This window comes from Hemitrygon akajei, chromosome 23 (genome assembly GCF_048418815.1).
Source record: "Hemitrygon akajei chromosome 23, sHemAka1.3, whole genome shotgun sequence".
In the NCBI taxonomy this organism is placed as follows: Eukaryota; Metazoa; Chordata; class Chondrichthyes; order Myliobatiformes; family Dasyatidae; genus Hemitrygon; species Hemitrygon akajei.
This window is the reverse complement of record NC_133146.1, coordinates 39,322,220-39,335,026: the sequence shown is the minus strand read 5'-3', so window position 1 is coordinate 39,335,026 and position 12,807 is coordinate 39,322,220. Positions and strand designations below refer to the sequence as shown.

Below are 12,807 nucleotides of genomic sequence, written 5' to 3'. Positions count from 1 at the left end.
CCTGTCTGTCTAGAAGACAAAATACATCACCTACTCAACAGTCCTGGCCAAGAATATCATGAATGGTTTAGCCTCCTCTGGCACTCATTCACTTCATTCTGGCATTGAGAATTGTAACATGCACAAATCAGTTCTCCTCATTGTAGTTTAATTATCCACTATTTAACGATAAAATATAATTATAAATATATTAATTATTAATATTCATCTGCATATGGCAGGGTGACAATGCTCTGGTCTGACTAAGTAGTTTAAGGACATCACTGTTTGATGATGTCAACTATTAAGAACGCCCACATCCCATTTGTCCAAGCTCACAGAAAGTAAATACTGTTTACAGACTGTTCAACTACCCGAGCAATCATAAACACAAAGTATACTGCAGATGCTGTGGTCAAATCAACACATACAAACAAGCTGGATGAACTCAGCAGGTCGGGTAGCATCCGTTGAAATGAGCAGTCAACGTTTCGGGCTGAGACCCTTCGTCATATCCTGACGAAGGGTCTTGGCCCGAGCAATCATGCTTTCTCAATGTTACTAATGCCAGAAGGAACAAAAAAGATGCCTGAATTAGGTGCAAGTCACAGAACTTTTCCCACCTGGTAACAGATGTTAAGCACAATGATTATTTCAACCACCTCAAGGTATCCACTACAGCAATGGTAGAACAACACTGCAGAAATTCTAATGCACTATTTCAGGCAACCAGTGACATAATTTCAAGAAATTCAAGAGGTGGGGGGGGTGATGGAGAACAGGAATATTTTAGCTTTGATTAATAGTCACCTTTGTTAGCAGCAACTCTATTGGCACTAAATAAGGTTTGAATGGTAAACTAAAGCAGCACTTGGGTTTCAAAGTTGCCAAAGTGTTTGGTTTTAGCTTATTTAATATCAACATTAAACAGAAACTGAATAATTAAAATCAGTGCATCCAGTCGCGGCAAAACAATGCACGAGTTAACACATTGAGCTCAAGTTACACCACAGCCATTTTACAGAGCTTTCTTCAAAAAGGCAGCGTCCATTATTAAGAACCTCCAGCACCCAGAGCATGCCCTTTTCTCACTGTTCCCATCAGGTAGGAGGTACAGAAGCCAGATGGCACACCCTCAGTGATTCAGGAACAGCTTCTTCCCCTCTGCCATCCAATTCCTAAATGGACATTGAAGCTTTGGACACTACTTAACTTTTTAAAAAATATACAGTATTTCTGTTTTTGCAAGTTTAAAAAAAATCTATTCAATATATGCAATTGATTTACTTATTTATTATGTTTTATTTTATTTATTTATTTTTTCTCGCTGCTAGATTATGTATTGTATTGAACTGCTGCAGGTAAGTTAACAAATTTGACGTCACATGCTGGTGATAATAAACCTGATTCTGAAAGCATATAATGCTACAATTTAGAAAAAACACGTGAACGCATCCTCCTCTAAGTAGTACACTCTAATTGGAAATGTATTACCATTCCATTATTTATAATCAAAATTATGGAGAACTATCCACAGGAGCCCTTTCATCGCATTGACAGTAGTGTTTGAAGACACTGCACTCTAACAACTTCTCAAAGGCAGGTTAAGTTGGGAAATTGTACCGTTTCACAATAATGCCAACATCTCACAAATCGTAACTTACTCCACTGAAGAAGTGAAAATATGTACAGAATATTTCAATATGATTTATACCATTGGGTCAGATCTCAGGAACATGATAACAAAATGAGTTCCAGAAAGGTTTTACAAAATAAAAGCAAATAAAATTATAATTAATTAATTTAATTATAATTATAAAGCAAATTTAAAGCATAAAATTAGGAGTTTTATGATATTAGTGCCAGGTATAACACTTAAGTCTACCTTCAAGAATATGGTCTGTGTCCTGCCACAGAATCTGCCGCAGGCTTCTTCATTTGTAGTCGAGTAAAGCAGCTCGTGAGCTGGAATTCGTGCAAAAGCAACTCGTTTCTCATCACATATCATTGAGATGATGATATCAGGCATGCTGTTTTGTGGCTGTGAGAACAACAGGAAAATCTTTACCATTTATTCTTCCAAGAGAACCCTTCTAGTTCCAAGCTCTGCAGGTACGTTAGTGGAGCAATATGGTCAACACAAACCTATACTGGTTGAGTACCGCTTATCCAAAATACTTGCGGCAGAAAGTGTTTGGGATTTTGGAATATAATGAGATAGCTTGGGATCACCATCATCTCTAATTCCAAATTTATGTGCTACTGGTAAGCAGAGTTTGTTTTAACTTATTAATCACACATATGTTCTTAATAATAAAAATTTCCACATGCCATTAGTATATCAGTATGTGAAAAGAAAATGTGTTGCACTGCAGAAAGGAGAGTACCTGAATCAGCTGTTGAACAACAAAAATAAAAGCTGGCATTCAGTCTCCACTTACAATGCTGTGTTTTGATTAAAAGGTTACTGTACACTTTATTTTTTAAGGTTTTATGTAAAGTATAAAAACAATAATCATAGACTCGTTCTCATGCTAGATTTTTGTGATCAGCAGACAATTTAAAAATTTAATGCTGTGGCTTTTCTAAAATATTTGCAACCAGCCTGCCAAAAATTCAGGATTACTTTCAATTTTCAGTTCAATGTGATAGGTCTTCACTCGTTTCATAATCAGCATACTGTTAAATGGCCCATGTTCACTTATACACAATTGAGATCTTCATTTTTCACTTAATGGAGTGTTCATTAACTTCTTTTCATTACGTATGAGAGGTCACTTCTCAGAACTGTCTGTGGTGTGTAGAGACCTACGCATTAACTGGGAACCTTCCCAGCACCTTGTGAAATTTTCCTTTTGTGACATCATGTCAATACTCCAAAATAAATAAATAAATTGGATTTTGGATTTTCGGATAAGGGGTGCGCAATCTGAGGTGAGGTGAAGGCTTCTGTCGGTCAGAGTTGGCCATGGATATTGTGTCCTGGCTGTCTAGGTACGTAAGCCTGGGCAGTACAACAGAGAGCAAGCTGTTGCCCACGTTGCAAGCTCCCCCTCTCCAAGCATCTGGTGAACCCAAAGGAACAGCAGAGACCTGTACAGTTTGGTACCAGCAATGTCGCAGGAGTTGCCAGTCAGCATTGAACTCAATGTAGTACTGCCTTAGGGATTTCGGCTCCAGATTTTTCCCTTGAGGTTTGCTCCTGAAGCTTTCCCCATGAGTGGGTATAGCTGCAAGGCAGAGGAGGTTTGAGATCAGAATTAACCCTCCTAGAAGAGCTGCCAACCACGGCTGATGTGCCCCATCTGCCTGATGCAACTGGTTTTAATGTGCCAGTAACCCGCCTTTGCCCCTTCTCCTGTCAGTAGAAATGGTTCTGCTGGGCTTAGTAGCTAAGCCACACGTGAAGGCCAGGAGCTGGACTTGGTTGTCAGAGGCTACTTGAGGTGCACACCATTGGGAGCATTTAATAGATAGTGGGAGATTGTCCCTATTACCACCCCCGGCTACAACAACCTTAGGATACTCAACCTGCATTATCTGAAGAACAAGGTTCCAAACTCAAACCCAGGTCTGTGCTTACTTAGCAATTAGCTAGAGCTGCAATGAAGTTTTAACTGACTTAAAGTCAAAAACCTGTCTCAGCACCTGCAAAATATTTAGACAATTGTGCGTGCTTGGCACAGAAAAATTAAACTTGATTTGATATATCCTGTCAGTGACATGAATTGGCTGGTTCTCTAACTCACATAATGTGCACTGACAATGATCAATTCAAAACTCCTGTTTGATAGCAGAGATTATAATTTGTATAATGAGAATCAGGGATATCCACTTTCCCCAATAAATGCAGTATTATTACATACATCACAGTGATAAAGCTGTTACCAGTGTGTAGCAAAGTACATCCAGTGCTGTAATTGAACTTGAAATTAAGTGAAACGCCCATCGATTCCACTTCAGCATCAAATAACTTAAGCAGAACATGGATAATGATAAAGAACAAAAATACTACAGATGCTGCAAATCTAGAGTAATAACAGAAAATGCGGGGAACACCAAGCTGCACCTATGGGAAGAGAAAGAGTTAACATTTCCAGTTGAACACTCTTTGGAAGAACTGGGAAGAGGGAAACAGAAACTGGATAGCTGCTAGAAAGGTGGGCTGAGTGTGCTTGTCTACGAAGCGGTCACCAGGTTTTACCCTGTCATGGGCAGCCCAGCCCACCACTCCATCCACAGAGCTTAAGGAGCCTCTTTTCACCCCTCTACAGTTGGGACAAAGTCTTCAGACTGAAATATTAACCATTTTTCTTCCCACAGATGCTGGCTGAATATTTGCAGAATTTGGTTTTTACTGTTATGATAAAATGCACTCTGCCACAAATAGAATTATAGTTCCAAATTCTATATCCAAAGGAATGACTGGGGTGGGGGGGGGGGGGGAGAATTAATCATCACTTGGCCTCTGTATCTCCTTCTACAGCTGGATGCTTGACTTCCTCAGCAGGAAATGACAGTCAGTGTGGATCAGAAGTAACCTACTCCTCACTAACAATCAGCCACATTTATCCTTAACTTTCCAAATTTTAACTATTCCACTGAGAAACATACTTTGCTAATACCTAATTCTTTGCTTTGTAGTTCCCCCAATAAATCGCACCACTGCAACACTGTCCTAACCCACACCTTAAGCCTCACTCTTTGTACAGCTTTAAGTTTTCCATTCTCTCTTCAACTCCTTTGATATTGAATTTTATTTGCTCATACTTCTTTGAAGTGTGGTATTTGAAAAACTTTTAAAGTTACAGGAAAATACTACTGTAGTGTTAGTTTTCAGTTAAATATTAGTATCATCCATACTAATAACTGTTAAACATGAATGTTAGAATACACATAGTGCAGATATGAAGATACAAGGAATACAAGGAATAGCAAATCTGAGCACTAACCTCTTCAGCCAATGATTTAAGGTTCTCCAGCCAACCTTCAATATCAATAATTGTTTCCTTGAGATCACTTGCTTCGTTTCGCAAGGTCTTTGCAGATTCAACAATGGAATTTAGGGCTTTTTTACGCATCTTGTGGATTTGCAAGTCAAGCTGTGTTACATTAGGTTTACCTTCAATAGCTGGCAGAGGCTGGCTGAAATCAGGAGAGATCAAAATATAAAACTCACAGATAATCAACTTAGCCAAAAGAAAAATGTCAACTGAAATGTTAAAAGTCAGAAAGTAACTGACACTTGATGTTTGGAGTTTATATTTAAAAAAAAGTCATGATTTGAAGTAACAAACTTATTCCAGCAAATTGAATCCCAATATTAGTAATAATCTATCATCTATACAATTACTAAATTACATTTGCTTCAAATGAATTTCAATGCATTTTAAATATAACATGACTTCTGGAAAATCTGTTCTTAGCTATTTTTTGTAGAAAGAAAATTCTCCCTTTTTTGGTGCTTCCAGCAAGTCAAGAGTTTGAGGCTTCTCACAATTGGTCAGTATTTCCAAAGGTTATCCCAGCTAATCATTCAAATGAATGCAGTTTTATTTATTGTTGCCAACTCCAAACCAAAATTTATTGAATCAAAGTATCAGTTAGCTTAATAAATTTTATGCAGTTCAATTAACGAGTATATAGAGCATTCTATCATAAGTCACTTCTTGAAATTGCTGCAGGATGCACTGAAATTGAAACATTGCATCCCCATGATTACAGAGTTTTTACATTTTCAGACACGGATGACAATGGAAAGATTGTATTTATATGCTAAATTTTATCTCATATCCTTGTAATATTCTGCAATCACATTTTAGCAATTTCCCATTAGAAGGCAGCACAGCTATCTGGAATTAGCTACAACAGAATTTACTTTCATGATGTTGGGCAAATTCTTCTCATTTTACCTGCATTCTTCTATAACTTGTTCAATAACCTTGAACCAGAATTCAGCTAAAGGTTCCTCTGCAACTTTGACCTGTATAGCGGTCTTCAGTTTTGTCAAGTTCGTTTCCTAGGGGGGAAAAATGGAAAGCTAAGCAAAGCTGAATAAAATGCCAGATTTAGAATAGGTAGCTCCATGTAAATTTTGCTGGTAAACTCTCTTCATAATCTTCAGTTATGATAGCATCATAATGCCACAGTAATCACACAATTCAGACTGGCAGTAGGACTTCTACAACAATGAAGGCAACTCTATTGTGGTTATCCAATACATTGAAACAATTACATTTCCATAAAGGCATCACTCCTTTTTGGGGTACTTTTGCTTGTGAGCAGTAAGAACGGCTTTGTTCATACTTGCAGCTGATTACTTACTAAAAGGGATGCATAATCAACAAGAATGGGGCCAAATACATGCTGATCTACGTTGGCCTTCAAGGTTCACAGTGAAAGATAATACCAGGACAAGTTTCAATGAGTTAACACTGGTCAAGATAACAAGCATTTGTATCCTTCAAAGAAAGAAATTGTGGTGTGACAAATGTTTTTTTTTGCAATATGCTTCTGCTTGCAGTGATTAAGAAAATTAATGGAGGAGCACAGCCAAAACCTGATAGGGCTGGCACGAAGTTGGCACTGCAATCTAATAGTGGCAGATTGGGAAGCTTTGTTAGGAAAAAGCTCTGGTACACCAGATCCTGACTTCTGCTCAAGGATGACTGAAAACTTATGCAATCAATGGATAAAGTATCTATTCAACAGACACAAAATACTGGAGGAACACAGCAGGCCAGGCAGCATGTACAGAAAAGAGTATTGCCGACGTTTCAGGCCGAGACTTTTGACTGTTTACTCAGATGCTGCCTGGCCTGCTGAGTTCCTCCAGCGTTTTGTGCTCAGATTTCCAGCATCTGCTGATTTTGTCTTGTCTGTGATATAACATCTATTGATAATTTGATTGTTGACTTTTAGCATCCATTACAAATGCAACAAAAAATAAGTTCATTTATTTGCAGTGGGAAGAGGCCATCAAAAAGTTGTAATTTATTTGTTTCCTCACAAACCTATTGAACTAAAAAACTTCAAAGATTTATTCACCTGATGTTTCATCATGAGAAATGAGTGGAAAGAAAAATAAATGCTTACCAGTCTGTGGACCATTTTCAGGAGGATGTTCACCGAATCCAATCGGTGACTGATATCTTCCCAGTAAGAAGTCAGAGTCACTACCGGCTTTGTGTTGGCCCAAGGTAGAAAATAGTAGTGGTTACCTGCCAGAAATAAGAAAATGACTTAACTGACCAAAGAACTACCTATACTCGTCTTAAAACTGTGCCTGTTTAGCAAATACTACTATCTTCTCTGATCCCATTTACTGAGCCATTTTCATCATCTCCCTATTGAGACTATTTTTAAAACAATCTCTATCTTGACAGCCATTCACCATACTACTTGCCTTTTTGACCTGCACTCCTACCTTCAAGAGATCTATGCAATTTAATCCCATGTACTTCACTTTTCTTTAAACTCTCAGTATTGCCATTCAGGAAGCACTGCAGCAATTCAATAAGACTTCTTAGACAGCACCTTCAAAAAACCCATGACCTCTGCATGCTAGAAGGACAAGGGCAGCAAATGCATGTGAACATCACCGTCCGGAAGTTGCACTCCAAGCCACATACCACCTCCGCTTGTAGGCTTGTTCCTTTGTAGGTTTTTGCAAATAAGAACGGCAGAGGCATTTTATGTTTAAGAAAAACCATAGCAACTCACTTATTGCACTCCAAACACTAAACACAAAGCACGGTAAAAATACTTGATGTAATTACACCAAGCCAGAACAGCCTCCAAAAGTGAACCCCAGCTCAATGTCGGTGGCTGTGATTACATTCATTTCCACCAATTACATTACCCAACAGCTTTGCTGTCACTGGGTCAAAATCCTTGAACTTCACAAGAAGATTATGAGTATACCCACACATCAAGGACTGCAGTGATTGAAAAGAAGTGCATCACTACCTTCTCAAGCAATTAGTGAAGGACAATTAAATGTCAGCTCAGCCTATGAAGCCCACATCAATAGAATGATTTTTATTTTTAACTTATACAAACGTTTTACTGGTTAGAGTCACAGAGGAACCCGAAGAAGTTAAAATGCAAGGTTTATCTGAAGGTATTCCAGCTTATTAACTAGAAGCCAGACATGTTCCAGAACCCAAGCAGTTTTCTGAGTACAGATCCAGAAATTTTGAAGGCACCATGGAATAAGTTTAGCATCGGTCTAAAGCGTGTACTGCAGATATTCAAAATTTAGTTGACTCTATCACCATTTCTCTTCTAATTTCTGAGCACTGAAATTTATCAGCCATTTACTGAATATCTGCCCAGACCACTAATTTAACATTCAGTCCAATTTAAAATTGCAACATCACAGGTATCAATTATAGCCAACATCTCAATAACGAACTCTGCCATCTTCATCAGGGATAATTGGAAATCTACCCTCTCACCTCCCCAATGCTGTGCTCTCAACCCTCATCCCTCCAAGTTTCATTTCTGATGGCTATTAAATTCATGCCAAATTATATTTAGACAATATTGGCCACCTGGTTGTATGTTACCCAGGAATCACTGACAGCCAGTGTCAGACCATTTCCACAATAAGCTATTGCACAGCTTGAACTCTTGTCAATTTTCTCTCAACCATGAATATAGATGTCAATTAATCATGACTAGCTGAAGTAATTTACATCCATAATTGAGTCAAGCAGCTGGTGGAAATGGAGGATCACAAGTTTCATAATTGATAGCAGCAATATTAAATCCTGGGTACCTGGGATTCACAGCAGTAGTACTCACCATCAAACACTGCTCTACTATACTGGGTAGTGGAAGCCAAAGGCTTGCAGGTTTTGTCAAACTTGTTGCCATAATTGCCCATGCTGACTTCAAACTGAATGGCATCTCCAACTTCTTGCTGCATCGTTGCAGCGTAAAAGACAGCACAAAGACTGTACTTGCGCCGGCGTTGATATTTCTAGAATAGGATGTATTAGATGAATTCATGTCAACAACAAACAATCCATAATCACCAATAAAAAAACGTAGATACTGAGTCACAGAGATTGGCTTGGAAACAGATCCTTTGGCCCACTGATTCTACGCTGATCATAATCTACCCTTTGCACTAAATCTACATTAATCCCCCCATCTCTCCAATCTTTCAACTCTCCCCCAGGTTATACACTCACCTTGAAACTAGAGGCAATTTGCAATAGCCAGTTTAATCGACCAACCTGCAAATTCTTGGGACGTGAAGGAAACCAGAGCACCCAAAGGAAACTCAAGACGTCATAGGAAGAATGTACAAACTCCTTACTGACTGCACCCAAGGTCACAATCTCTAAAATTTTATCCTTCATTATATTGCAATCACTACTTCAAAAGTAGGCTCCCTCGAACTGACTTCATTTTTCCTCCCTCCAACCCCATAGATTGAACCAGGGCATCCATGTGATGGAGATTCACTGTCCTCGAATGGGAGGTCTCACGTTTGCTAAGCTTGCTTTCTAAACAATAGCAGCTACCACTTGAAAGATCATGAACAGATGCAAGTAAACTTTTAACTATATTGCTTTGTTTAATCTCTGGTTGCAAATAGAAGTCAGTCATCAGTTCTTAAAATGTAAATGGAAAACAATGATCAACTTGAAGTTAAAAAAGCACTTTCTATACAATGACTTTGCAAACAAGCTCTGTAATTACAAAAACACTCTGTTTGTGAAGACACTAGCTTACAGACTAGCATTCTGACTTATTGCTCAAGGATACAGTATAATGCAAGGGGTTGTTTAATTTTGGTTATTTCAAACAGACAAGCAGACTCTGAGTTGCTTAGTTCAAGGAAACTTTCTGAAAGGATGGATAATATTTAGTATACCAGTAACTGTTTATACTTGGAATAGTTTTATGTACTCAGAAAAGTTAGCTTTATAGCATTATGAACATGGAACTGAGGTCCATGTCTCCAAAAGATGCTTTTAGACTGTTTGTGTTAAAGGATATCTGATAAACTATCATACATTTCTGAAGTCACCCAGGTGGAAGAGAAACTGTATAAATGTGGAGAGCAGTTCAGGTTTATTTGGAATGGTGTAAGGAACATTAAGAAACTTGAAAGAAACATAGGGTAAACTAGATCCATTCCTCCAGCTTCAGTTTCTGCAATGGACTACTTGTTTGTCTGCATCATTGCATTTTTTTTTTAAGCTTACAGGAATTGTACTTGTTTTGGAAATGCTTAATCCTTTGAGTTTAAGAACCCCTGTGTGCTTTATGTGTTAGAAATGCTCTAGGTTTAGGAAATGGTTTGTAATTTGTAAGTGTTTAAGATAGAAATCCACAGAGTATTAAATGTATTTGAAGAGTGTTGTATGGATTCAAATGTGTATCACTGAAAATAAATGAACTGCATTTTAAACTACTTTGTTAACTGGAAGTAGGGAGGGGGACCCATCGCTCGAATGGTGGCTATTAGCAGTTAAATACTGGAGCATAAACACGAAAGTAACTAGTTTTTGAAGATCGGGTATTTACAGTATACTCTCTCTTCAATGAAAGTACTCATGGCTCTTTATATCCAATGGGCTTTAAATTCTGTGTTTGAGCTTCGAACTTCATGATCAGCAAATCCAATACCATGAGATAAACTGCCCCATTGTGCCACCCTATAAAAAGAGTCTTCATAGGGTGCCAGCTTGACATTGGATACTACAACAGGTGAACAAACAAAAATTTGAAAAGGAATAGGATATTTCAGAACTGAAAATTAGATCACTTTTGTCAATACTGTTATCAAATTATTTACCACTTGACAATACAATGCCAACAAGGATCAAGATAAAAGATACAAATTGAGAAGAGGAAAAGCAAATTCAAGAGTATTGTTCTCTGTCAAAGGGGATTGTCGAAGCAAGCAACATAAGCAACTTTTCCAGCTATTTTGGATAGAGTGAACTGGGATATAGAAAGTTAGTTCATGCAGATCTTGCGGCCAGAGTCCAAGTTTTTATTACGGTGCTCGTTAGAATGCTCTAAGACCAATGGATTTACAAAGAATAACCACTATTAATGAACTAACCTGTACAACCAAAACATCATCACTTGGTATGTCTTCCACCTTCTTCTCTGGACTACCTTCAAGTTTAGTGATTAGTTCAACTAACAGTCGGCCACGATATGAAAGGCCCTCACCCTAAAAGTAAAATGAAAATTGAGGATTTTGTGTGACAGTCCCCCCCCCCCAACCTTCCCCAAACACTGAAATGAACTTGTTGTGACTGAAAATACATAGCAAACCAGACATTCAGATGACTGACTTTATCAGTGATTTGATGATCCACTGTCTGATCAATAAAATGATGATCACACTGGTATCAGGTCGGCACTTAGTGAACAGCAAAGATTGATGGGAACTCGGCCACTGGTTTCTCGTAATCTAACACAGGCACCAATTCATATTACCAGCTGCAGATTCAATGGCTTGATTAGGTTACTTTTGCAAATAGCAGTGCTGAGACTGTTCAGAATTTACTAGCATAAATAAGCGTAACCATAAGATATTGGAGTAGAATTAGGCCATTCAGCCCATCGAGTCTGCTCCTCCATTCCACCACAGCTGATCCTAGATCCCACTCAGCCCTATACACCTGCCTTCTCACCATATCCTTTGATGCCCTGACCAACCAGGAAATGATCAACTGCTGCTTCAATATACCCACAGACTTGGCCTCCACCACAATCTGTGGCAGAACATTCCACAGATTCACGACCCTCTGGCTAAAAAAAAAATCCTCCTTACCTGTTCTAAAAATGTTGCCCCCTCAATTTTGAGGCTGTGTCCTTTAATTCCAGATACCTCCACCATAGGAAACATCCTCTCCACATCCACCTCATCTAATCTTTTCAACATTCGGTAGGTTTCAATGAGATCCCTCTGCATTCTTCTAACTTCCAGTGAGTACAAACCCAAAGCTGCCAAATGCTCTTCATAGTTAACCCCTTTATTCCTGGAATCATCCTTGTGAACCTCCTCCGGACTCTCTCCAATGACGACACATCCTTTCTAAGATATGGGGCCCAAAACTGTTGACAATACTCCAAGTGCAGCCTGAATAGTGCCTTATAAAGCACTGGTATTATCATTTTGCTTTTATATTCTATTCCCCTCTAAATAAATGGCAACATTGCATTTGGCTTCTTTTCGACACACTCAACCTGTAAATTAACCTCTGGGAGCCTTATACAAGGACTCCTAATTCCCTCTGCAGCTCTGACATTTGAACCTTCTCCCTATTTAGATAACGATCCATACTATTGTTCCTTTTACCAAAATGCATTATCATACATTTCCCAACACTGTATTCCATCTGACACTTTTTTACCCATTATTCCAACTTGTCTCAGTCCTGCTGCAATCGCATTGCTTCCTCAGCACTACCTACCCCTCCACCTTTCTTCATATCATCCGCAAACTTTGTGACAAAGCCAATTCCATTATCCAAATCAGTGACAAACAATGTGAAATTAGCAGTCCCAATATGGACCCCCAAGGAACACCACTAGTCACTGACAGCTAACCAGAAAAGGCCCCTTTTATTCCCACTCGCTGCCCCCTGCCTGTCAGCCATTCCTCTAACCATGCCAGTAACGAAAAGAACCTTTGCACACTCTCCAGAGTACATTATCAGTCTACAGTACAATCTCCAAAGATGTACTGTTGAAGCTTTAAGGCATTGCTCAGGCAGCCCTCTGCCCAAGGAAAGATATGCTGGCTCTGAAGAGGGTCCAGAGGATGTTCTCAAGAATGATCCTAGACAT

At 38.8% G+C, this 12,807-nt stretch overlaps 1 protein-coding gene across 3 annotated transcripts in view; it reads right to left on the bottom strand.

The window, feature by feature from the left end:
* Positions 1 to 12,807, bottom strand: part of LOC140715373 (myoferlin-like) — a 276,005-nt gene that overhangs the window by 167,029 nt on the left and 96,169 nt on the right. For all 3 annotated transcript variants that reach the window (XM_073027462.1, XM_073027463.1, XM_073027464.1), the window contains 6 exons: positions 11,069 to 11,182; positions 8,788 to 8,965; positions 7,075 to 7,199; positions 5,892 to 5,998; positions 4,932 to 5,124; positions 1,865 to 2,020 (listed from right to left, as the gene is read on the bottom strand). In XM_073027462.1, coding sequence (XP_072883563.1) covers positions 1,865 to 2,020; positions 4,932 to 5,124; positions 5,892 to 5,998; positions 7,075 to 7,199; positions 8,788 to 8,965; positions 11,069 to 11,182 — 873 coding nt within the window. The remainder of the gene's footprint in view (positions 1 to 1,864; positions 2,021 to 4,931; positions 5,125 to 5,891; positions 5,999 to 7,074; positions 7,200 to 8,787; positions 8,966 to 11,068; positions 11,183 to 12,807) is intronic.